The following is a 22,154-nucleotide window of genomic DNA, read 5'->3' as shown; positions in this document are numbered from 1 at the left end:
TGATGTATACACATCTTTGTATTAATATTATTAGAAATCCCCTCCTTTATGAACTGTTTTATGATGTCAATGCTATTGCTACTGCTGAGTATTGTGCCAAATGCTGGCTAACACTTCAGACCACCATACTTTAACTAGAAAGAATACTATGGTTGTGTGCTATGCACTCCGGACTGTCGTCGCAATAGTCCTGGGTTCGAACCTTACCCGCTACCGTCCCTTGTCCTGCAGGAGGCTTGAGCTAGACTGTAACAATCTTTATTTCTGAAAAGACTTTCTGTAACTCTGCGAGTCAATAAGGATAACACATAGATCTGTGAGGGGGAAATAAGTCCAATTCGACTCGAGCTTCTTGAATATCAGCAAGTTGCTGTCACCTATCCCGCTAATAGATTCTTAACAAAACTAATGAAATAAATGAACATCATTGTCAGAAAACCTATAATCCCATTAACTGTTGTCATGCTTTCTAGACACATAGACTAAGTAGGCACTTTCTATATTTTTCAGTGTCTCCAATGGATTTCTGAAAAAAAAAAATGATCTGTATTAGATCCAAAGGTAAAATCCCCCGCCATTTTTTTAAACACCTGCTTGTTGATGCTTCATTCGAAAAGGTTGACAGTAAAATTGACTGAAGACATCCACATTTTACATAGGATTCAATCCGCCATGCTGCAGTTGTCTGCTTACTTTTCCTTCGCTTTGTTTGTCATCCAGTTCTAAGAAATTGGAATTTCAAAGATGGGCATATTATAAAATACATTTAGTAGAATAGTGTCGCAGTGCTCAGAATATCTATTTTATAGTGTAATAGACTAAATCGTATTCATGTTTTATTTGTTTCACATTTAACTTTAATCCATTCGCGTTTCGGGAGTCCTTGTAACTTTCTGTTATATTGGAATTCCAAAGTCTTCCAAAATAAATAGCAACAGTGTCTATGTTCCTCGTCTGTTAGTAAATTAAGATTGTTTGGCCTAACAGATTGACGTGGACTGTTGGTTGTGGCGAAGTTTGTAGGTCGCAGCTGTGGCTGCATACCCAAGGAAAATGAATAACAATTGTAATGGGTAATCTCTTATTAAATGGAACACAATTCCCGCTACCATATACATTAACATATCCATGTACTTGACTTTCACATTCAAGGCATCTGAAAATCCACCATCAATGAACAGATTGTTTAAGATTTAGTTTCACTCCTCGCCATTTTCACAGGCATATGAACTTCTATTTACAAATACAACTCTTCCTCCTCCATTATTTAACTGCCCATCTCAAATGGTCATGGCGACGCGGTGGCAGAATGGTTAAGACTCTAACGGGCATCTGACTTATAGTTTTGGAAAGTAAAGGAGGCTGGTCGTTGTGCTGGCCGCACGACACCCTACTTGTTAACCGTTGGCCAAAGAAACAGATGATGACCTTAACATCATCTGCTCTATAGATCACTAGGTCTGAATTTCTGAAAAGGTAACTTAACTCACGAGGTCATATACTGCTTTCTCAATAACTTGGAAACCTAGTTTGACTACATCTTCATATTTTAGCATAGCCTCTTAATATTCCGATGTAAGTCTATAAGTTTGTCGTCTCGGCATTAGTGTTTCTAGATCATGCGGCAACTCGACCAAACCAATACGAATTCGGATGTGACTGGACATTTGACTTGGAACGCTGTTGTTGGTCCCTGTATAGATTCTTCCGAATAATATATATCAACTATATAAATACACTAAAGTCGATCACTGTAAGAAATAAAAGCTTTAAGTTTCTTGTTTATTGTTTAGTTTCTAAAAGGAATTCACGTCTACTTGAAGCACTATATTCGGATATAGGGTATATACAATGCTTTTGATTAGTATTAGACTTAAAAGTGCATAAAATGTTGTTTTTTTAATCACGACGCTCAAAGTGTTGCTTTTAAAGAAAATATTATAAAATCTTAATACTAATGGCCTTCATGCGGCCCTTTCGGTGGCCCTAGCGGCCCTATTGGGTGCATCCACCGGGCATTTGTCCGAGTGCTCATATAGCCAGTCCACCACTGGAGACACGCCTTTATTAATGGTTGTGGCACATACAGTTTGAAGTGTTGTTTTTTTTTCTCCATCGCTACATTTATATATAGAGACAGTCGTCCATTGACTTTCTTGGGTAAATCGCTTGGCCCCCGAAACGGGCTCGAATCCTTGATCGCTCTCTTTCTCTTTACCCCCCCCCCCCCCCCTCTCTCTCTCCTTCTCTCTCAACTTCTATTTCTTTCTCCTCCCCCTCTCTCTGTCTACTTCTTCTCTTTCTCCTCCCTCGTCCACCCAGCTCTCTCTGTATCAATCTCTGTCTCCCCTACGCTGTACTTTTGATCCCTGTTTAATTGTAGAGTACATTCAATCAGTGCTCTCTTCAAAGCACTTGTAATGTAGACCTAAGTCTTCACCAATGTTTATTTTCGCCACCATACCAAGACAGTGCTTACAAAATGTTATTTACCATCAGCGAAACAAGATGAGACAACTTCCAACTTTATCAAATGATGAAATGCCTCTCCCGCACACACACATTTATACACACATGTATAGATTGAGCCAAATTTATAAATATATACACGTGTGTGTGGTTGGGGGGGGGGTGATAAAATCGGAAGTTGTCTCATCTTGTTTCGCTAATGGTAATAAAGATTTCTGAAGCATTTGGATTCACATAAATACCCACGGTGGCAAACAACAATGTTACATTGACACTGTATCAACGGTTTGTCCCCTGGTGTTGAATGGCTACATAAGTAATTATTCAGACGTAATCAAACTTCTTGTTTCTCTGAGATGGACATCCATCTAGAGCTCCTTGGGACAGGCATCACGCCGAAACTCGAGTTGTTGTCGCTTTCTGTTCCACTTGGAAGTGTTGAAGGATTAGAATCGCTTTCATTTTCTATTTCATTCCATGATGTTGTAATAACGTTGTGAGTTTTAGCGCATGACCCAAGGGTAAGTTTGTGTAGCATCAAAGAAAGACGTCAGAAAAGAATCAATCATTAATTGTAATCGTTAGATCTAGTGCTTAACTATTTTTTTTTAAAAAGTTTTTAACTTGTTTCAAAAAGGACTATTATATTTTCTGATATAACTAAACTAGAGTATTTAGTGTATGTAGTGTTTAGGGAAAAGGTAACTTGTATTGTAAAAAAAGTTCCCCTTTCCAACCTTGTGGTCTATAGGGCAGATGATGTTAAGGTTTCTGTGGCCTACGGTTAACGACGGTGTCACGTGGCCAGCACAACGACCAACCGCCTTTACTTTTCCCCAACTATTGTCGGGTACCCTTTAGAGCTGGGTGGACTCAGAGTGGGGCTGAGAGCTTTGCAATGCTGTTTTCTGCATCCTCGTGTGGCTGGTGAGACCTGTGTAAGCCTGGAATGTTGGGTTGAACACTGGACAGGTTATACCAGCTAGAGCTTGTATCCTTTGTCTTGATTTTTTCTTTTCTTTGGAGCTTTTCTTTTGTCAGCGCTATTTTCTTGTCCTCAACAATTTTTGCGTTATTTTTCACAGCGCAGCGCCACGATGCTCTATCGCGTGATTCCAATTCTTTATCTTATGCTTTCGCTTCCCAGATGGCAGGGCCAATGTTGAAGGCATTAAGAGACGCTTTGAAAAAAAAATTATTTGTCCACCTTTTGCTCCATTCCTTCCCTTTGCTGGCATAAAAAGAGTATTTTAAAGAGTCTTCCATTCTGCAGACGTGACCTGTCCGTCGCAATTGAGACTGCACCAGGGTTGTATCGATGCTTTGCAGGCCCGCTCTTCAGAGGGCTTCATTGTCTGGCATGTTATTATTGAAGCTTTCTCTAGTGATTACTGAATTTAGACGATCATCCCTCATTTGTAAATTAACAGTTGCTGTAACGTTTAGAAAATTTCTCAATGCTTATACAATCTGTTGTGTCTATGTTTTGGACATAATATTTGTGAAACAAGTCTACAACGTTCAAAACACTATCAACTTTATAAACGGAACACTTGAGCTGCTTTTGGTTTCCCTGACAGATGATCACAACATGTTTGACCTTGTGTAGTTACTGATTGTCTCTAACTTCCTTCACAATGTAGTTGACTGTTAGCAGTGAGTTCTCTTTTTGTTGACTTTGATGTAAGCAAAATGTCTACGCTCCCTTTCTTCTCTACAAGTCAAGACCAATAGCTGAACTTTCACGATTCGTTTCAGTGTTGTATTACTTACACAGCAAACTGACACTGCAGACTGACATAGCAGACTGACACAGCAGGTTGACTTGTATAGATCACTCAGCTGTGCACCAATGTTAGGACTTTTGAGCTATGACTGAGTTGCACAATGCTATTATTGGTTACCATTGTCGTTTCCATTTTTTTTACTAAGCATATATCCATTCTCTCTCTCCTTCTCTCTCTCTCTCTCTCTGTCTGGTATATTTTTTACAGGTTATTTCTCCCACATCCATTCTCGGATCAAGTTTAAAATTTTACAAAATTATTAATTGTACCTAACAAAACATGAAGCAATAAATAAATAGAAAATTCGTTAATTAATTAGTGGTAATTTATTATTTTGTTTGGTATCGACTTAGGCAAAGAAGTGCTACTTATTGGGAGATGTGGCTATATATATGGAATTACTCCCCTTATTTCATTTTTTGTACACGGTTTTCTTCCATTTCCCATCATCGGATCAAGTTGAAATTTGGCATAATTATTCATAGTTGATGACAATACATCAGTCAATTCATTAATCAATTAGTGTTTTGTTGGTTTTTTTTAAAGAAAAAGAAGAGCTTATTCCTGATGTATTGATGATATATGTATATGGCAATGATTTGGAGATTCTTTTACTTAGATAAACTTTGGGCAGCGTATTTTGTGCGAATAGGCTAAAGACATTTTCAGATGACATAATATAGCTGTATTCTTTGTTGATTTGTTAAAGAAGTATTCTCTTTGGATATGTCTTAGACGTATTCTCTGCGGATATTTATAGGAGTATTCTCTTTGGGTATGCTAATACACATTTTGCAAGCCTCCATATACTAACTGCTTGAGATCAAATTTGTAGACATCGCCATTTAAACAAATTGTTGCCGGAGTTAATTGGCTGTTTCATTTTCTCTCCCCCTTCCTTTTCAGAACTTCCTATTCCCCTCCCTCCCGCTTGTTTCCTACCCACTTGTTATCATCTACATAAACCCAGACGTGGATTCAGTTGGTACACTCTGTAGACCAGGATGCTTTTTTTTTTTTTTATTTATTATTGTTGTTCATTCGTCCTATCACTTACCAGTATGTATATCTCTGTCGGGGTCTTATGGAGTAATAACTTCACTAGACAACACTGGTGGATACCCAGTGCTTTCTGTCCACATCGCTGCACCAAGTTTAACTGCAATGTGTGACGTGAAACTCTCTGGAAACTTGTTTCATGTAAGCCTTCATGCCAAGTGGACTAGGATTTCTATTTTAAGAATTGAAGTTACACGAAATGAGCACACAGTTAGTACTGAATCGGTTCAAAGTTGAGCTGAAGGAAACTCAAAGTATCCATTTCATTTCATGTCGCTGCAAGCTTTTATAAACATTGTAAGAATAGATTGTATACAGTATTTAATCATTAATATTCCTATGTTATTCTTTGGTGTACGATAAAAACCATTAGAAATACACAAATATATTGAATTGTAATCTCTACTCCTAAAACTGCCAGAGCGCTAAGTATTAAATATCCGTCATTGTCTGTAAATTATACAACTGGCTAGCGAACTGAAATGATATTTCGACAACGTTTAGATCAGCTTTGTCTGTCTGATTGTCTGGTAACAAGTTTGTACACATCCATTCTCAGATCAAGTTGAAATTATGCAGAATTATTCATTGGCGTAGACAATGCATGAATCTATTAAAAAAAAAGATTAGTCAATTAATTACTGGTAATTAATTATTTTGTTTCATACCAACGATTGAAATTCATCCTTCAGTATTCAAGATTACTTTTTTTTTCTGAAGTAACTAACATGATATTAGATAAGATACTGCTTAATATTTAGGATTTTGTCCTCTTTGATAATTGAATACGTTATTTCTCCCACACCCATTTCGGATCAAGTTGAAGCTTTAAACAATTATTTATTGTACCTAACAAAGCATGGATCAATTTAAAAAATTAACCAATTATTCAATTATTTTGTTATACATTATTTTGTTAGATATCGAATACGGGAAATAAGTTCTACATTATTGAGATACATAGTTGTAAATGCCGAATTAGATAAGCTTTCATGTGTTTTTAAAATAGGATTGTTTTGTATATGTATTTTGCTTGTTAATTAGAGACTCTCTCCCCGTACCAATGCCATCAGCAATCTTTATCAATGTTATCATTGTCTTTATGTGTGTTCTTTTGTCAGAGATCAGTAGCGACAGTGAAGGTTCAGAGGAACAGATGCCCCCATGGCAGAACATCAGACCAGAGGCTCACATAGCTGAACCCATGTCGGTGAGTGCTGGAAACTTTCTCTCGAGTGAACGCAAGCCTCGTGGAGGTGTGGAGAATAGTATCGGGAGGGGTGTAGTTCATTTTATGAAAGTTAAAGAGTGACAGTCATTTTTTGGTGGTCGAATTCCGTTTTTCCACATATTAAAAAGTCCTGGTGGTCAAATGGTTGTGAGTGGGTCTCGAGTATGTGGTTGAGTTAGTTCATTGATCAATGAGCTCTTCAAGGTTGGGAAGTAAGAAAACTGACAGCGTATCCTTCTCGTTTAGAGTAAAACGTTAAATAGTTTCATAATCATGGCATTGCCTGATCGTATGTCTCCCCCCCCCCATCCCCTTTCCAATTCTTACCTTAGATCTTTCACATCGTCTCTGCCTTCAGTTGGTCTACATACATTTGTAGAGGCATATTTTTACGGGCTAGTTACACCATTGAGAATATTTCTCAAAATAAAATACATTAGATTGTCTGTAGCCGATTCTCCTTTTCCCAGCCACTCTGTCCTATTGTTTGGTGTTGCTATATTCAAGATGTATGTTATTTCAGTTTCATTAATAACTCTAGTCTTTTCTAATTAAAACGCCAATGATTGATTCTTAAGGTTGTGTCTTTGTTGAATAGAGTGACAGTTTGAAACAGGAAGTAAAGCACAGAGAGATTTTCATGAATTGGGGCAATTTGATCCAAATATCTATAGCATAGAAAGCTTAAGAACGCTAACCCAGTTTAATGTTTTCGTAAAACAAGAAAAACATTTTTTTTTTTTGTTTAAAAAAGACATTGATCCATTATACAACATTCAACACATCGGATATCTCGATCTCGTGATTTTGACACCTTCAGCTCATCGGACGAATGATTCTACCCATTAGGCCAGCGGGCATTGCATAATGGAGCAATTATTTTTTTGGTACTTTGATTATATAGACATCTAATACTAGATATAGACTTCTGATTTAGAACTCATAATATCTAGTCTAGATCTTGGCCTACTTCTACAACTGGAATCTAGACGTTATCTATATTAGATTTAATTAAAATTATAAGCAAAGCTTAGATAATCTATCAATCAATCAACTTTAAGTCACTTTAAATTTAATAAACAACTCAGTTATCGGTACACTACGGCTGACGTGAATAGAGGTAGTGTAAAAAATATATATATTTATATTAACACGTAAAAAAAATAATTCTGCTCTTATTAAAAAAAAAAAAAAAAATGATGCGCTGGGTATTGCCGAAACAGATTTACGTTTTTAAATTTAGAATCTTTATAGCACATGTTCAAACCTATTTTTGCCCAGTGTAGTAGTTAGGGTTTGTTGGAGCAAATGATCAGATGCATGTTTATGAGGCTTTGTACCATAGGCGTACCCAGGATTTTTTTCGGGGGTGGAGGTTGGGGGGGGGAATTCCCCCGCCCCCCCAAAATATATATATATTGAAAGCGTTCAGCATAAACCCAGCCACCTGGGACACAGAAGCACATGACAGAGCATCATGGCGTCGCGCTGCAAATTGCTGAGGAAAAGAGAACTGTGATGGCAGAAGAAAAGCGCCAGAGAAGGAAAGCAAGGCCAATGACACTAGCTCCGTCTGGAATAACCTGCCCAGTGTTCAGCCGTACATTACGGGCTCACATAGGTCTCAATAGCGACGTGAGGAGGCACAAAACCACAAAACAAAGCCCTCAGCCCACTGGAGACAAAAGTGGTCATCATCGAACCACGATGGACGAACTTTATATATATGTGAGCAGGTCAGGCAGGCGCGAGTGGGAGACCTATTATCTGCTGCTCAACATTTAAATTTACCAACAGTAGGCAGATGTTAGCGCTACTGGGTGGGCTCAATCTGTGACACCTCAGTTTACGACCAAGGGGCTAGAGTCGCCTAAGTAACCAGACATACTACCCTAAACTAAATGAAAACAAGATAACGAAACTTTAGTTTAGGATAAATAAACAAAACGAAACTTTATTTACATAAAAATAAATCAATAATAAAATAATATATACACTAACCACTACAACTAACTAAAACCTTCTAAATCTACGCCACTACAAACACCAACAAACTAACCAAACCAACTATCTACATAAACTGATAAAACCAACTATCTAACTAAATCACTACAACTACTACACTAGACCTAGATCTACACAAACACACTACTATAAACTAGTCTAGATCTACAATATTCTACTACTACAACCAACCCATAACACTAACACTAAAACAAGAACACCTTAGCCTTAGTACACTTACCATTAGTATTCACGAAGAACAGAAACAGACTATAACTAAGACTAAGCCACTAAGGCAACACTACAGAAACAAAATAAATCTAGATCTACAGCAGAGTAATAGCAGCATGTATTTCAGCAGTAATATTCAGCAGTAACACATCAGCTAGATCTATATCCAGCAGTTACATTCAGCAGTTAAAACAGCAGTAATAATAGCCTGCAATACATAAATGCAAACTATATATATATATTCTATTCTATTAGGACTGATGGACGCCGCCATCTTTAATACAGCATGTTGCCAACTATTATGACAAATAGTCCCAGTAGAAAATAAAATAACTACCTTACACATAGTGTGACATAGATCTAGTTAAAAGAAAATATTAAATAGTTATAAACTTACAGGCCGTCCCAGGTACAGAATAATAAAATAATTACACGACAGACCACAAAGATCTTCGGCTGTCACACAGACATACTATACTGACCACTGGTCAACTGTACACTGAACTGTTTTAAGACAGCATGTAGTACATCTCTTTATATACTATCCCGCACTAACATATATAAAAATATGCGGAAGTATAATAAAATTTGACACTAACCTATAAAAAGAATATATAAAAATAGCTCTAACCTATACAACAAAAATACATATAAAAATAGCTCTGGGAGCGCAAGCTCACATATACATAATTTATCTTCATTACATTCTGACCCTTCATTCTTTCCGAAGACGTTTATTGTACCCTAGAATAGTTTCTTCCTGGAGTTAGTGGAAAAATTGTAGACTCTCCGCCCTGCCAGCAAGGGGATCTGGGGGAGCTCCTAGCGCGGGGTGCGGAGCCCCGCCGCCAAGCACTATTTCCGGTATTGTTAGCCAACAAAATGCATATTCTGAGGTATCTACAGTGCATTATCCTGATATTAAAAAGTTTTATTTCAAAAACCTAATGTGTTATTCTTACTGACTTATATCCTCCCGCGCCGTTCGGCGCATTGGGCGGCAAGCTGTTTACACAAAAATCTGTCACTGGCAATGTCTGAAGCCTCTTCCCACCTGCTTTGAGGACCTCCCTGAAAGTGTGGCCCCAAGTTGTACTATGATGTCATCGCAACTCTTGTTATGCGTAATTCATTTTGTCGGAGAACATGTCCCGCAAACTTCATGCGACGCTCTGTCATACTAAAGGGTCGACTCCTAGTTCGGCATAGGATTTCCTTGACTGAGTCCTAAAATCCGTCTTAGCCATCTTCGTTGAGGCACATTTAGTGTTTTTCAATTTCGGCAGATGACTATTAACTACACTTTATTAATGGAGCCCAGCCACTGGTAGAAATGTGTAACCTCTCTTGACTACGATTTTGGAATTTGGTGACTGTAATTTGATTTAGATTTTGTATCGAAAAGGGAAGTTTTATCATCAAAATCATGTCAGGGGGTTAAAACTAAAAATCTCTGGAGTTTTGTTTTTTTTTTCAAAAAATTCAAAACCCCATTTAGCTACGCTCATAGGATTAGGTGAGTGTAGTTTGCTTTAGAATAATTTGAAGAGAGGGATTTGAAACTCAAAGCCTTGTGGAAGGGTTTTAATCTTTAAAAAAAAGCCATCTGGAGGAGGGGGGTTCAAACTCAAAACCCCCATTGGCTTGGCTACGTTCAAAGAATTTTAGTGTGTAATTTGCTTTTTTTTAAATATTGAAGATGTATTTTTTAGCCTCAAACCCCGCTGAAAATCGGCTTAAACTCAAAACCCTCTTAGGCTATGCTCATAGCATTTTGAGTGTGTAATTTGCTTATTTTTAATGTTGAAGAGGTATTTTGTTAGCTTCAAACCCCTCTGAAGGGGTTTCAAACTTAAAATCCCTTTGGCTACGCTCATACATTTTGACTGCGTAATTTGCTTTTTTTATATTGAAGAGGTATTTTTTAGCTTAAAACCCAACTGAAGGGGGGTTTAAACTCAACACCCATTTGGCTACGCTCATAGAATTTTGAATGTGTAATTTTTTTTTAATATTGAAGAGGGGGTTTTATCGTAAATTTCGGGGAGGTTTTAAAATTAAAATCTTCCTTAGCTGTGCTCTTGGAATTTGGGGATTGTCGTTTGCATTTTTTGTTTTGTTTTCTAGAAGAGGGAGATTTAACTGCAAAACCCCCAGGCAGGGGGTTTTAAACTCAAAACCCCCTAGTAGGGGGTTTTAAACTCAAAACCTCCTTGGCATTGCTGGGCCAAGTAATGGTTTAGTATTAAAATCTCACCTAAAATAAACAAAATCAAAGCAAAAAATCAGTCACTAGATTTCGCCCCCCCCCCTCCACAGGGGGGTTTCATTTCGGGGGGGGGGGTTTGAACCCCATCCCCACCCCGGCTACGCCTATGCTTTGTACTATCAGCTACTTTCATTTTGTCAGTTGCTTGTCTCACTAGCTTAGTGTCTTGTGTTGTTGGAATGATTTTTTCCAATAGAATTATGTAGATCTACACATACCTTGATCAATGTAACTTAATATCTAATTGTTGAAAGCCATGTTATCTCGGCTGTCAGAGAGAGAGGAAGTTTTATTCGACTACTGTTGTCGTTAGATAACTGTCACTTGTTACATTATACATCAACACAGTTATTTTAACTAGCGTGTTATCAGTCCACCTATTGCCGCCCTTCTTAACGACAGGGCTTCAGAGCCGGCACAGTCTTTCTCACCATAAGCACGACGTAATAAACATGTCCCCTCTCCCCTCCTTGCCCCAGAAGGACAATAAAGATCAACATGCGCTTTTTCCTTTTCTGGCCTTGAGGAAAACAGCTTTCAGCAGATTGCCTTAGAAAGATGCAGCTAGACTCCAGCTAGAGAGTTCTCTCGAGACACATTTGAGACCCAAAAGAAAAAAAGCTTGCTAAAGACAGACGCAGACGACAAATAGAGAACTGAAATAGACCCAAGCGGACACTGGCTTTGTCTGCATTAGATGTTGAATAATAAGCAGGTCACAACTACGTTTGCTTGGTCAATTGAAATGCTACACTCATCCTTAATCTTGGACTCGAAGACAATTCCAATGCAGAATCATTTTTCCAAAAGTGTATATGAACTCAGTCCGTCTTGTCTGGTACACATGTGGAAGACGAAAACTTCTCCAACTTCCCATTCTCGGATTCACTGGTTCCTAACAAAACATGAATCAATACAAAATAACCAATTAGTTAATTCAATAGTAGTAATTTATTCATTTTGTTTTGATATCGAAAAAGGGTAAATCTAACATTATTTACTATATTGTTGTAAATGTGGAGTTCTTCCCGTTAGTTAAGCTCTCTGTTGTTTTTGAAAGTATGCTTGCTATGTAACTTTTGTTTCTGAATAATGTCTCTCAAATGTCAGTTGTATGCACGTAGCAGTCGATCTTACTAGCCACTTCGTGGTGTGGTGTACTAAAGCAAGAATCTGATGGACAGTGATTCTCGCAGTTTAGGCCATTGTTTTGGGCCTGCATCATTAGTTATTCCCACTTAAAACGTGCTTCTTCCATCCACGCAAGTGTTGTCAGCTGGTTTTCTATTTACTAAAAAATAACTATTCCAAAAATGAAGTTTCCCCGGTAGTTGAAAACAAATGGGGAACTACACACCATTGGAGTGAAGCACTCAATATGACGAAGCTTTTGAGTTCCCCTACATTCCCAGCTACTTCCTATTTGTGCCAAGTTAACTCCCCTCCCATTCGGAAAAGGAGGTAAATCAATTGTGTCAAAGCTATAAGCCAATGTAGATCTATTTTTGTCTCAATTCAGGATGTTTAATTCTTATATCAGTTTTTACGACATAGGTATAAAGGAACGTGATAGTTTGTTTCCCGTGTACGCTATATAGTGTATCACGCCAATAGCTCATGACATATATAGCGTGTGTGTGTGTCAACACTTGGAAACCTATCTTAACTGTGTCACTAGATTTCTGCCGTGCTCAGTTGATTGCGTAGGGGCGTAACTAGGGATTTGAGGGGCCCCTTGCATTTTGACATTCGACATATGACATGAGATAATGTACGCAAAAATATATAAGCCCAAAATCGAATTGGTTCAGTATATCAGTAAACTTAGCAAAAAATTATCATTAAGACTCTTTTAATGAATAATACCGTTGTTTATTAGTTAAATAATGCACAAGTGACAAATCTAAATTGATATCGCTTCACGTCGTGCATTATGTGCAGCAAAGAAATCTATAACAATATCTACATCGATACTTTCTAGTATTTGTGACTTTGACATTAAAGCCACGATAAGCCTTTCTTGCGTCATTGTGCTCCTGAGATAGTTTTTGATGAACTTGAGCTTTGAGAATTATCTCTCACATGACGTAATGGAAGTGGCCTGAGTTAGCGGTATTTGGAGGAGGTTGCAATGTTTGAGCACACGTAATTACCATATGAAGCCTGTTTTCTCAATGTCTATTGGTGATTGTATTACTGGTTTGTTGATGAAAAGTGCTCGTGCATAGATGACATCATTGAAAAAGCTATTTGCCATTTATTTCATCATACTAACAGGAAAAGTAGCACAGTTTGTCATAAGCGTGTCTTCATCTAACAGGTGTCTTGGTTCAAGAAGAAACCCAAAGGTATCCATTTTCTTTCCAGCCTTTGTAATCTGCCCTTCATTTCCCTATGAAATCTGTCCAGCACTTCTGTCGCAACACGTTTGAATTGCAGTTCTATTGTTAGTCCTACATTAGAACTCAACTTCCCATCAAGTCTTTTCTTTCTTCTGGTTGTTTTGATTACAGGGAATCCATAGTTTTCACTACCTTCTTTTGCTTTTTCGATGGATTGGGTTTTTGTCAGTTTCTCATCATTTTGCAGAAAGCATGAAAGGGTACTAATTTGTTCAGCAGCTTCCTGTATATGCAGTCCAGACTTTTGTAGTTTCTTCTGAACTATGTTAATTGGGCGCAGGAGCTTTGACCAGAATTCCAGATAGGCAAAAAACTCTTAATTTTCCACTGCATGAAGAAGATTCTGTGCTAATATTATATGATATTACGTCATTGTTGGTTGTTTATGTTTTGTGCGAAAGCAAAAGTATTCAAAGCATATAAAAGTGGGAAAGATCCATATCTCATTATGCACGAGTATAGAAATACTCCGATAAGCGGACTGCCGTATTCACCATCACAACTGCTGACGAGTAGAAGACTCAGGGAATCACTCCAACTGATCACAAACTATTGAAACCATCGGTAGCTGAAAATGCAGACATTACTCAACGAACGACAGATGAAAAGCAAAGTGAAATACAATGCAAAAGCAAGACTACCTAAAGATTATTCTGTCGGAGGAGAGTTCGTCTAGGTCAAACATGGCTGAAAGCAGTTGTCATAAAAAACAGTCAGCACCCAGATCTTACATCATAAAGTCAAACGATGGAAAAACATACAGAAGAAATCAACGCTTTTTGAATAAGAGTTTCGATGAAGACATCTCTGGGTACTATGATACCGATGAAGACAATGAACTGCAAACTGTTGGAACAAACGAAACAGTTATAGACCAAAGTCTAGAGAACTTGTTGTGCCAGTCAAGACAACCAGAAGTGGACGAATTGTTAAAGTTCCTAGTAGATATCAGTCTTAAGAAATTTAAAAGGAAGGATGAGATAATAACTTCAAACTGAAGGATGTGTCATTGTTTGTTGTTTATGTTTTGTGCGAAAGCAAAAGGATTAGATGGAAATAAAAGAGAGTTTCCATTGGACTGAGGAAAGATGAATATAGGGGTAATAACTCGAGTGTGAAGTTTAATTCTGAAATTATAGACGCCAAACCCGAATAATGGACTATTCTAGCATTATTAAGAATAACTTTTGGATCTGTTATACTCGATTCTGTAAATTTTTCTTCAAGGTCAATTAGTGTAGCCATAAAATACTCGCCATTTAAATCTATTATTAGTAAAGGTAACAAGATACCTGGAATTCGCTGTATATCATATAGTTTTATTCGTAGCAACAAAGTTTAAAATGTAAAACAAACTTTAAACAAACTTTAATCTCTGTGGGAAAAAATATTTTTAAAATGTCAACAAAGTCAACATACTGATAGACCTAGATCTAGATTTAGTCTTTGTTATAAATTTAATCCATAAATGTTGAAAAAAAAAAAGACACCCGTTGACACTATTTGTCAATCAAATATATTAATTTATGTATTAACAAATACACTTTGGACACCCATTTGGCCCCCCCCCCCAGGTGGGGGCGCGGGGGATCTTAAAATTCTCCCTCCCCCTTAGGTACGCCACTGTAATGCGTACTAATATTTAAAGAAAAAAAAATAAATTTCGAAAATAAAGTTATCAATTTCTTCCCTACCTCCTCTATTATTTATCCCCCTCCCCCTCCTCTCTGTCACAGGCTGCTCTCTCTCTCTAGTTGACGTTTTTCTTTTTTTTTTCATTTCTCCCCTTCCCCCGTCAATTATTTAACTTCTGATTATACGACAAAAAAAAAACAAAACAAAGTTAGTAAAAGGGAGTTCAGCCTATAGATTTATTGCAGATATTAGTACTTTGTGACGGGAAGGTTTTTCACGTGGAATAAGAAAACATTAGTCATGTACATGTCCATAATATTGTTTGGGTGCCACCTTACCACCACAGAAACATTAACAGACAATGTACAGTTAGGAAAAACAAATACGGGACTAATATTGCCATTTGAGGATGTTTATTATTTCGAATGAAGTTCATAAATACAAAAATTAACAATATCACAACGAAGACAGACCTCATACAACGTGTTTACAATATACAATAATAAATCATAGATTCAGACAGCAGAATATATACAAGTTTGTATTATTAGTATAGAACCGTTTAAGTCTGAACACAAACTCATTCTAAAACCCCAGTAAAATTCAATTAACCAGTCCATTAGCCAATGTGATCTTGCAAATCATCTCTATTTTTTTATTTTTTTGTAATCCAATGTGTTCTTATAAGAGGAATGCTTTCTATAGATCTATGGGCTAACAAGTCCACATGTTTTGCTTAAAACAATGCAACATTTCTCCATGTTAAAAATATCTTTCAAAGGTCAGTGTCTAATCAATGGCCCCATTTTGGTTAATAGTAATCGGCTGATTGTTGGTTGGGTTTTAGTACTTAATTGTAGGCGATTTTTTTTTTTGTGGCTAGTAAAAGTCACTAGTTAATCTTAGTCCTACAAACATTACATGACTTACTATTTTATCTTTTAGACACCCAGTGGAGCTTAGGGCCACATAGTACTTCACCATCTGATTTTTGTCCAGGCAATACTCCTCTGTTGAGTCCATCCTGCCGACTTTACTTCTTGTTCTACTGATCTCCCCATGTTTGCTTTGATCTTCCAGCCTTTTCCCTATCCAGATCCTGCTTTGCAATATTGTTTCTTGGTCTTGGCATTTTACGGCCAATGCAGCCCCATTCTCATCTTTTGATATATGGCTCTATTGGTGTTTGCTGGGTTGTTGCCCACAAACTTTAGTTAGAGATTTTGTTTGGCTTCTATCACCCATTAGATGTGGCTCCACAGTAGTAATGTTTGAACATAGATTTCATATAAGATAAGGATCAAGAAAATTGAATTGTTTCCCTTATTTAGTCCTATTTTTCCCATGTCGTTTGAAGTGTATTAAGAAAGCTTTATATGTGAGTGTTGCTTTATATGAAGAACTTTTACACCCAAGTTTGTTTTGATTAGCTTGTAACAATCATACAGTGCTTCTCAACAGTGTTGATGCAGGGATTAATGTATTTCATTTCATTGTTTGTGACTAATTTGCAAGTTCTCATGTGCACCCCTTTGTTTGAATTTTTTTTGGTTAACAGGTGCTGCTTGGTTTGAATGTTATCGCATTGGGAATATTTTGTTGTTTTAGGTCTAGCATATTTTTATTGGCAGTTGAATTAGTTAGGCTATCACACTGAACTTAAGGCAGTGTGAGTCAACTGCTTTGACCATTAACTGATAAAAGGCTCTCTAACTCTTTAGAGTGCTGTTAGTATCCATCACTTCAGGCAGTGTGAGTCAACTGCTTTGACCATTTACTGATAAAAGGCTCTCTTACTCTTTAGAGTGCTGTTAGTATCCATCACTTCAGGCAGTGTGAGTCAACTGCTTTGACCATTTACTGATAAAAGGCTCTCTAACTCTTGATAGAGTGCTGTTGGTATCCATGACAGGTCCTCCTTCACCCCCCTTTTTTGTTTTACTTTCTTTTTTGTCTGAACACACATCATAATGAGATCTTGATCTAGTTTGTGCTCTTAATGACCACTAACTACACAAGCAAGTCTAAGATTGGGAATGGGGGGAGGGCTGCTGGTGGTGGAATAGAACACTTAATTGGTTTGTGCCAGAGTGAGTGTTATCTGGCAGTACATTCTGGTTCTCAGTGGCTGCAGTGTGTCTGTTTCTTTCAAAGCTAAATGCTTGTCTTTGTGGGGTTTTTTTTCCCAGTCTTTTGAGAGAGTGAAACTTGAATGTGTGTCTGACATTTCACTGGGAATAAGTAACCGTAACCACTGCTATACAAATAATACAATCTTAAAATATCTTCCTAATCAGCAGTGAAGTTTATTAGTTTATATTTGATATTTTGGCAATAAGGTTTAACAGTTTATATTTATATTTTGGTAATCAGGTTTAACAGTTTATATTTATATTTTGGTAATCAGGTTTAACATTTTTTAATAGATAGACAAGGCTTGAATATTTATAAAGATTTGCAATTATGATTATTTGGCACATCAACACACTTTTAGCCATGTCAGCACCATTTAGCCCTTGTTAGCACACTTAAGGGATTGTTGTTATAAAGAGTTTAGACAGTTGTTTCTTTTACCAAGATGTACGGAAATCTAATTTAATATTACTTGATATCATTTTATTTGTTAACATCATATTTACAATTTTTTAATTTTTTCTTTTAGTCAAGGAAAAACTCCAGAGATGGATATTTATTAAAACAAGGCGGGTGAGTAGTGACATGTGTTCTCAGCATGTTAGGTTTGTGTTAGACCTACATTTACTACTATAAGTAGGGGATCAGGTACAGAATGCCTAGTTTGACTTGAACACTAAATACATTGTGTAGATGTTAGTAGGTAATCTCAGGCATGTACAGGAATGCCTAGTGTGTCTGTAGTCACTCCTACAAAAAAGCAATTTTATGTCTTTTGTGTCTATGTTGAATATGTTTTTTTTTATTATACATTTCTAAATTTTCTCCACTTTTTTTTTTAAAATAAAATCCTGCATACACAGTCTATACAAAATAAAAGAATAATTTTCTAAATTTAATAGTGTGTTTAATCAATTTGTGATATTTCGGCCCACTTTCAAATTTGATAGTTTTTTAAAGCAAACAACATATTATTTCTAATTTGTTTAGTTGTGAAATGGAAAATTGTTACTAACAGGATTGCATTATTTGTTGTGAGGATTATTTCATTTGCCAGACCCTCAGCAATGACTGGTTACCCTTTAAACTAACCTAGGACTTTTCCTTACACTCTTGCACTCTTGCTCTATCTTCTGTCTAGCTAGGTCTCTGGAAATCCCTTTCATTTATACTACATCCCTTCCTCTACAGCAGGGGTGGGCAAATTACGGACTGTGGGGCCACATGACCTGCCAAAATGTTTTATGCAGCCCGCTGACACCATCAAGTATTAGGTGTGCCCACATTTTACAGATATAACATTACATATACATGTAGATTAAAAAATTATTTTAAATATCTATGTAAAGATTGTCTTAAAGTTTAAAGTAAACAAATATTTTTCTAATCGGTTATAAGACTAAGACAGCTTTATTGATTCTTATTGGAAATTTGTTGTGATTACAAGTACTCTTTTCTCATATAAAAACAATAACAGCAACATTCATGTAACTAGAACAGTCACAACATAAAGAGTTCATTGAGTGACACCACTCAGATGTCCACAACATTTCCATGTTCTCATGTAACAAGTAACGTTGATAAAGTCTGACCCAGTAAGGAACTAAGGCTTTCTAATGTTCAGTTCTAGATCTAGTCTACTCACTTCCTAACGACTTGATGTAGTTATAATGGAGCGGGTGACTGTTATCTTCTAAAATTTTTCCAACTTTGCTAAGATATTTTTGTTTAAAAAGTTCATTTAAATATGTGCTTGTGGTTTTTGATGCTCTTTTTATAAGGTTGTCAAAACATTCTTTCAAAGATTAAACTCAGCCAGAATTTATTAAACGCTATGAAGAACTTTTGAAAGTGTTGGATCAGCATGGAACAAGATGGCGAGTGTAACAACTGATGGTGCCCATGCTTTGACTGAGAAAAAAAAATGTTTGTTAAAAAAATTAAAGAACAATATCCCAACCATAAACTCTACACAAGCTACAGAATGTCTTTGTTCAACAAAGAAAGAAGCTCTTATTCAGTATGGGCAAGTTGGATCCAATTATCAGCATAAAAGAAGTTCATTATAATAATCTTTTAAATTTTAGTATGAAACTCTGATGTAAATGCCTTCAACTGTCTTATTTGTTTATGCTTTTTCTAAAGAAAATTTCATACATGTTAAAAAAAAATGTCCTAAAAATGTTTGTCTGCTCTAAGACAATTCTGGCTTTCACATAGCACATCATCAGTACTAGAGTTAGTCCATCAAAGAAGGTAAATTCTGATCCATTCTTCAAAGCTCATATATATTCCGGTACTCATTATTTAAAAGGGTCTAGCAGCTGAAAATTCAATAAGATTTAAATATTATATGCATTAGATTAACAGACCATGTTGTTGTTTGTTTTTGAACAATTAATGTATTTGAATGTTTGCACATAAATTGTTGTCTTTGGAGTTTCAATATGTTTCTCAAGGGGCCAACACAGATTTCTCTCAAGGGATATATGTATACATATTTTGTCTTGGTGCACTATGTCTCACTAGATGTTCTTGTTCATGTTACAGCCACAATGCCAACAGGGGCTGGAGAAGGCGGTGGGTGGTATTTAATGGAGCTAGTCTGAGTTACTACAGTGATAATACAGTAAGTTAGACCTTCTCAACCTTCTAACTGGTACAGCATGAGTCTCAATGATTCCTGTGAATGAGTCAAACTTTTTTTTTCCCATCTCCTTCTGTCCTGCATACTTTCTACAATGTCTGTAATACACTAAGCTTAATTTCAAATTTAGTTTGAACTAGCTTGGATAAAGGATAAATGGCTCAGTCAAAATTTTGGCTTTTCAATTTTACAGATAAGCATGTTCTATTGATTTCATTATAAACCTACTGTCTTTGTAATGATATAATGTATGAATAAGCTTTATTTTTTTTGTTGTTATCTTTAGGTAAAGTTTTCAGGTTCATGAAATCAAAGCATGTGTTATAAGTTGAAAAAATAAAATATTACACAACTCATAATGCTATAGATATTAGGGCTGTTTCTCTTGACTTAGTGTGTTAAGGTCATAGTGAGGCCAAAACCACATTCCTTTTAATTTTGGACAATAAACATCTGGTCACCAGTATGTTGAAAAATTAAAAAGAAGGGGGGGGGGGTATGAGGTGGTTTTCATCAGTTACAAGTGAACACAATGAAATACAACACAGATAACATTTCATTTTATTATACATGTCTAAACAATACTGAGATTCCATACACAAATTTCACACAATGGATACATAAGGCTTTCCTTTTTCCATATTTCATTTTTGCAAACGTTAAAACTACCTGATAACTAGGATAATTCACGTGATGATACCACTTCAAAACAAGTACAGAAATTGACAAAGATTGTGGTTAGCTATTTGCAGAATAATAATATGGTTGTTTATGTTTTGTTTGAATTAAAAGTTTTTCAACCAAGTCTATAAAATTTGTCTATACTAGATTGTTAGAAAGAACATCATGTTGTTTTTTTATACAGATATTTAAAAAGGAATGGTTCTACAGATATTTTTTTTTCAATAGTCGCGTACAAATTACTGTCATGACTTAAATTAACTCTTCGCTTTATGACTTGACTTTACAGATTTACCCTAATGTGCTGGTAATTAAAATCAAATTTTTAGATAGCTTTCAGAACTTTTAAATATTTTCTTTTGTATTATTCTATTATCAACACAACACACCAATATTTGCCAAGAAAAAAATAAGATTAAACCAGAAGAATTTTCTAAATTACTTCCTACTCATTTTTTTAAATATATTTTTTTGCAAGATTAAATTTTCACTATGCACCAGTTGGCAATAATAAAAATATGTGTAATCTATATCCTGTATGAATGTATCTGTCAACACTCCGAATTCAGTAGGAGCACCAGTATCAGATGATTATTTGCACATTTCTGGCACTTTTTTTTATTTTACATTATCAAAGCTACATCTAAAGATAGAGAAGCAGGTGTAGTACTTTTATTTATACAATGTCCCAACAGAAGAAATTATTATTCTTTTCACATTACAATGCCATCATACATGGATTAAATCTACACATTCATGACATTTTCATCTTGTGAACTAGTGTATGCAGTTTGTGAGTTATGCAATAGAAGTAATAGTCTTGCTTTATTAGCACTAGCTTAGAGTTGGATCCATCTTGATCCAATTCTGTTTTGTTATCATAAATCTAATAACCTTTTGACTTTTTACTTTCATGCTTTCCATGTTATTTATTTATTCATTAATTGAGCCATTTAGAATTCTTAAAATGAGGACTTAGCTTTGTATTCTAATGACTGTTTTGAACTGTGTATTCACAGTCACAGGTCTCTATTAGAATCATTCCTATCAAATGCATGACTGAGGTTGAAGCAGATATTAAGGTCAGTTTGTCATTGTTGTTTTTTTTTTACCTACTATAACAGATATCATCAAAAAACAATAGAGATAAAAAGAAATAGCTTTCAAACAAGTTTATCTCAACTTATCAGTAGTCTCTTCAGACAACAAACATTTGATGCATCTTTATTATTGTGATAAGCTTACAACTCATTAGTATCCCCCATTGTTCTTTCATGTTTTTTTTTAAATAAAATAATTTATTTTAACAATTATACTTTCAATAAGCATAGTTTCTATTCTTATTATTTTTAAAATACCTGAGTTTCAATTTTGAGTAAATTGTTTTTTGAAAAACAATTAGGGCCATACGACTGTTTTTTTGAAATACACTTTTTTCAATATAGTGTGCCACAGCCAGCCCTTTACTTATTCCTGTGAATATCACTGAATGGACTTATGAGTGTCCTAAATGTCTAGCATTAATCGGGATTCAAATTCAAAAACAATAGTTTAACAAGTTTATGATTGACTTATCATAATTGCTTTAGACATTTAAAAATCAGAT

At 35.9% G+C, this 22,154-nt stretch overlaps 1 protein-coding gene across 7 annotated transcripts in view; it reads left to right on the top strand.

The window, feature by feature from the left end:
- LOC106067962 (arf-GAP with Rho-GAP domain, ANK repeat and PH domain-containing protein 1-like) overlaps positions 1 to 22,154 on the top strand; it is an 86,431-nt gene that overhangs the window by 37,418 nt on the left and 26,859 nt on the right. For 3 of the 7 annotated variants that reach the window (XM_056037335.1, XM_056037334.1, XM_056037337.1), the window contains 5 exons: positions 6,437 to 6,525; positions 17,750 to 17,793; positions 19,771 to 19,849; positions 20,838 to 20,855; positions 21,568 to 21,630. In XM_056037335.1, coding sequence (XP_055893310.1) covers positions 6,437 to 6,525; positions 17,750 to 17,793; positions 19,771 to 19,849; positions 20,838 to 20,855; positions 21,568 to 21,630 — 293 coding nt within the window. Of the gene's footprint in view, positions 1 to 510; positions 562 to 2,653; positions 2,991 to 5,284; positions 5,613 to 6,436; positions 6,526 to 17,749; positions 17,794 to 19,770; positions 19,850 to 20,837; positions 20,856 to 21,567; positions 21,631 to 22,154 lie in introns of those variants that run through there. The other 4 variants (XM_056037338.1, XM_056037340.1, XM_056037339.1 and 1 more) reach the window with 4 other exon arrangements.

The sequence above is a fragment of the Biomphalaria glabrata genome, chromosome 8, assembly GCF_947242115.1.
Source record: "Biomphalaria glabrata chromosome 8, xgBioGlab47.1, whole genome shotgun sequence".
Taxonomy (NCBI): Eukaryota; Metazoa; Mollusca; class Gastropoda; family Planorbidae; genus Biomphalaria; species Biomphalaria glabrata.
The sequence above is the reverse complement of the archived record's forward strand: the minus strand, read 5'-3'. Positions and strand labels throughout refer to the sequence as shown.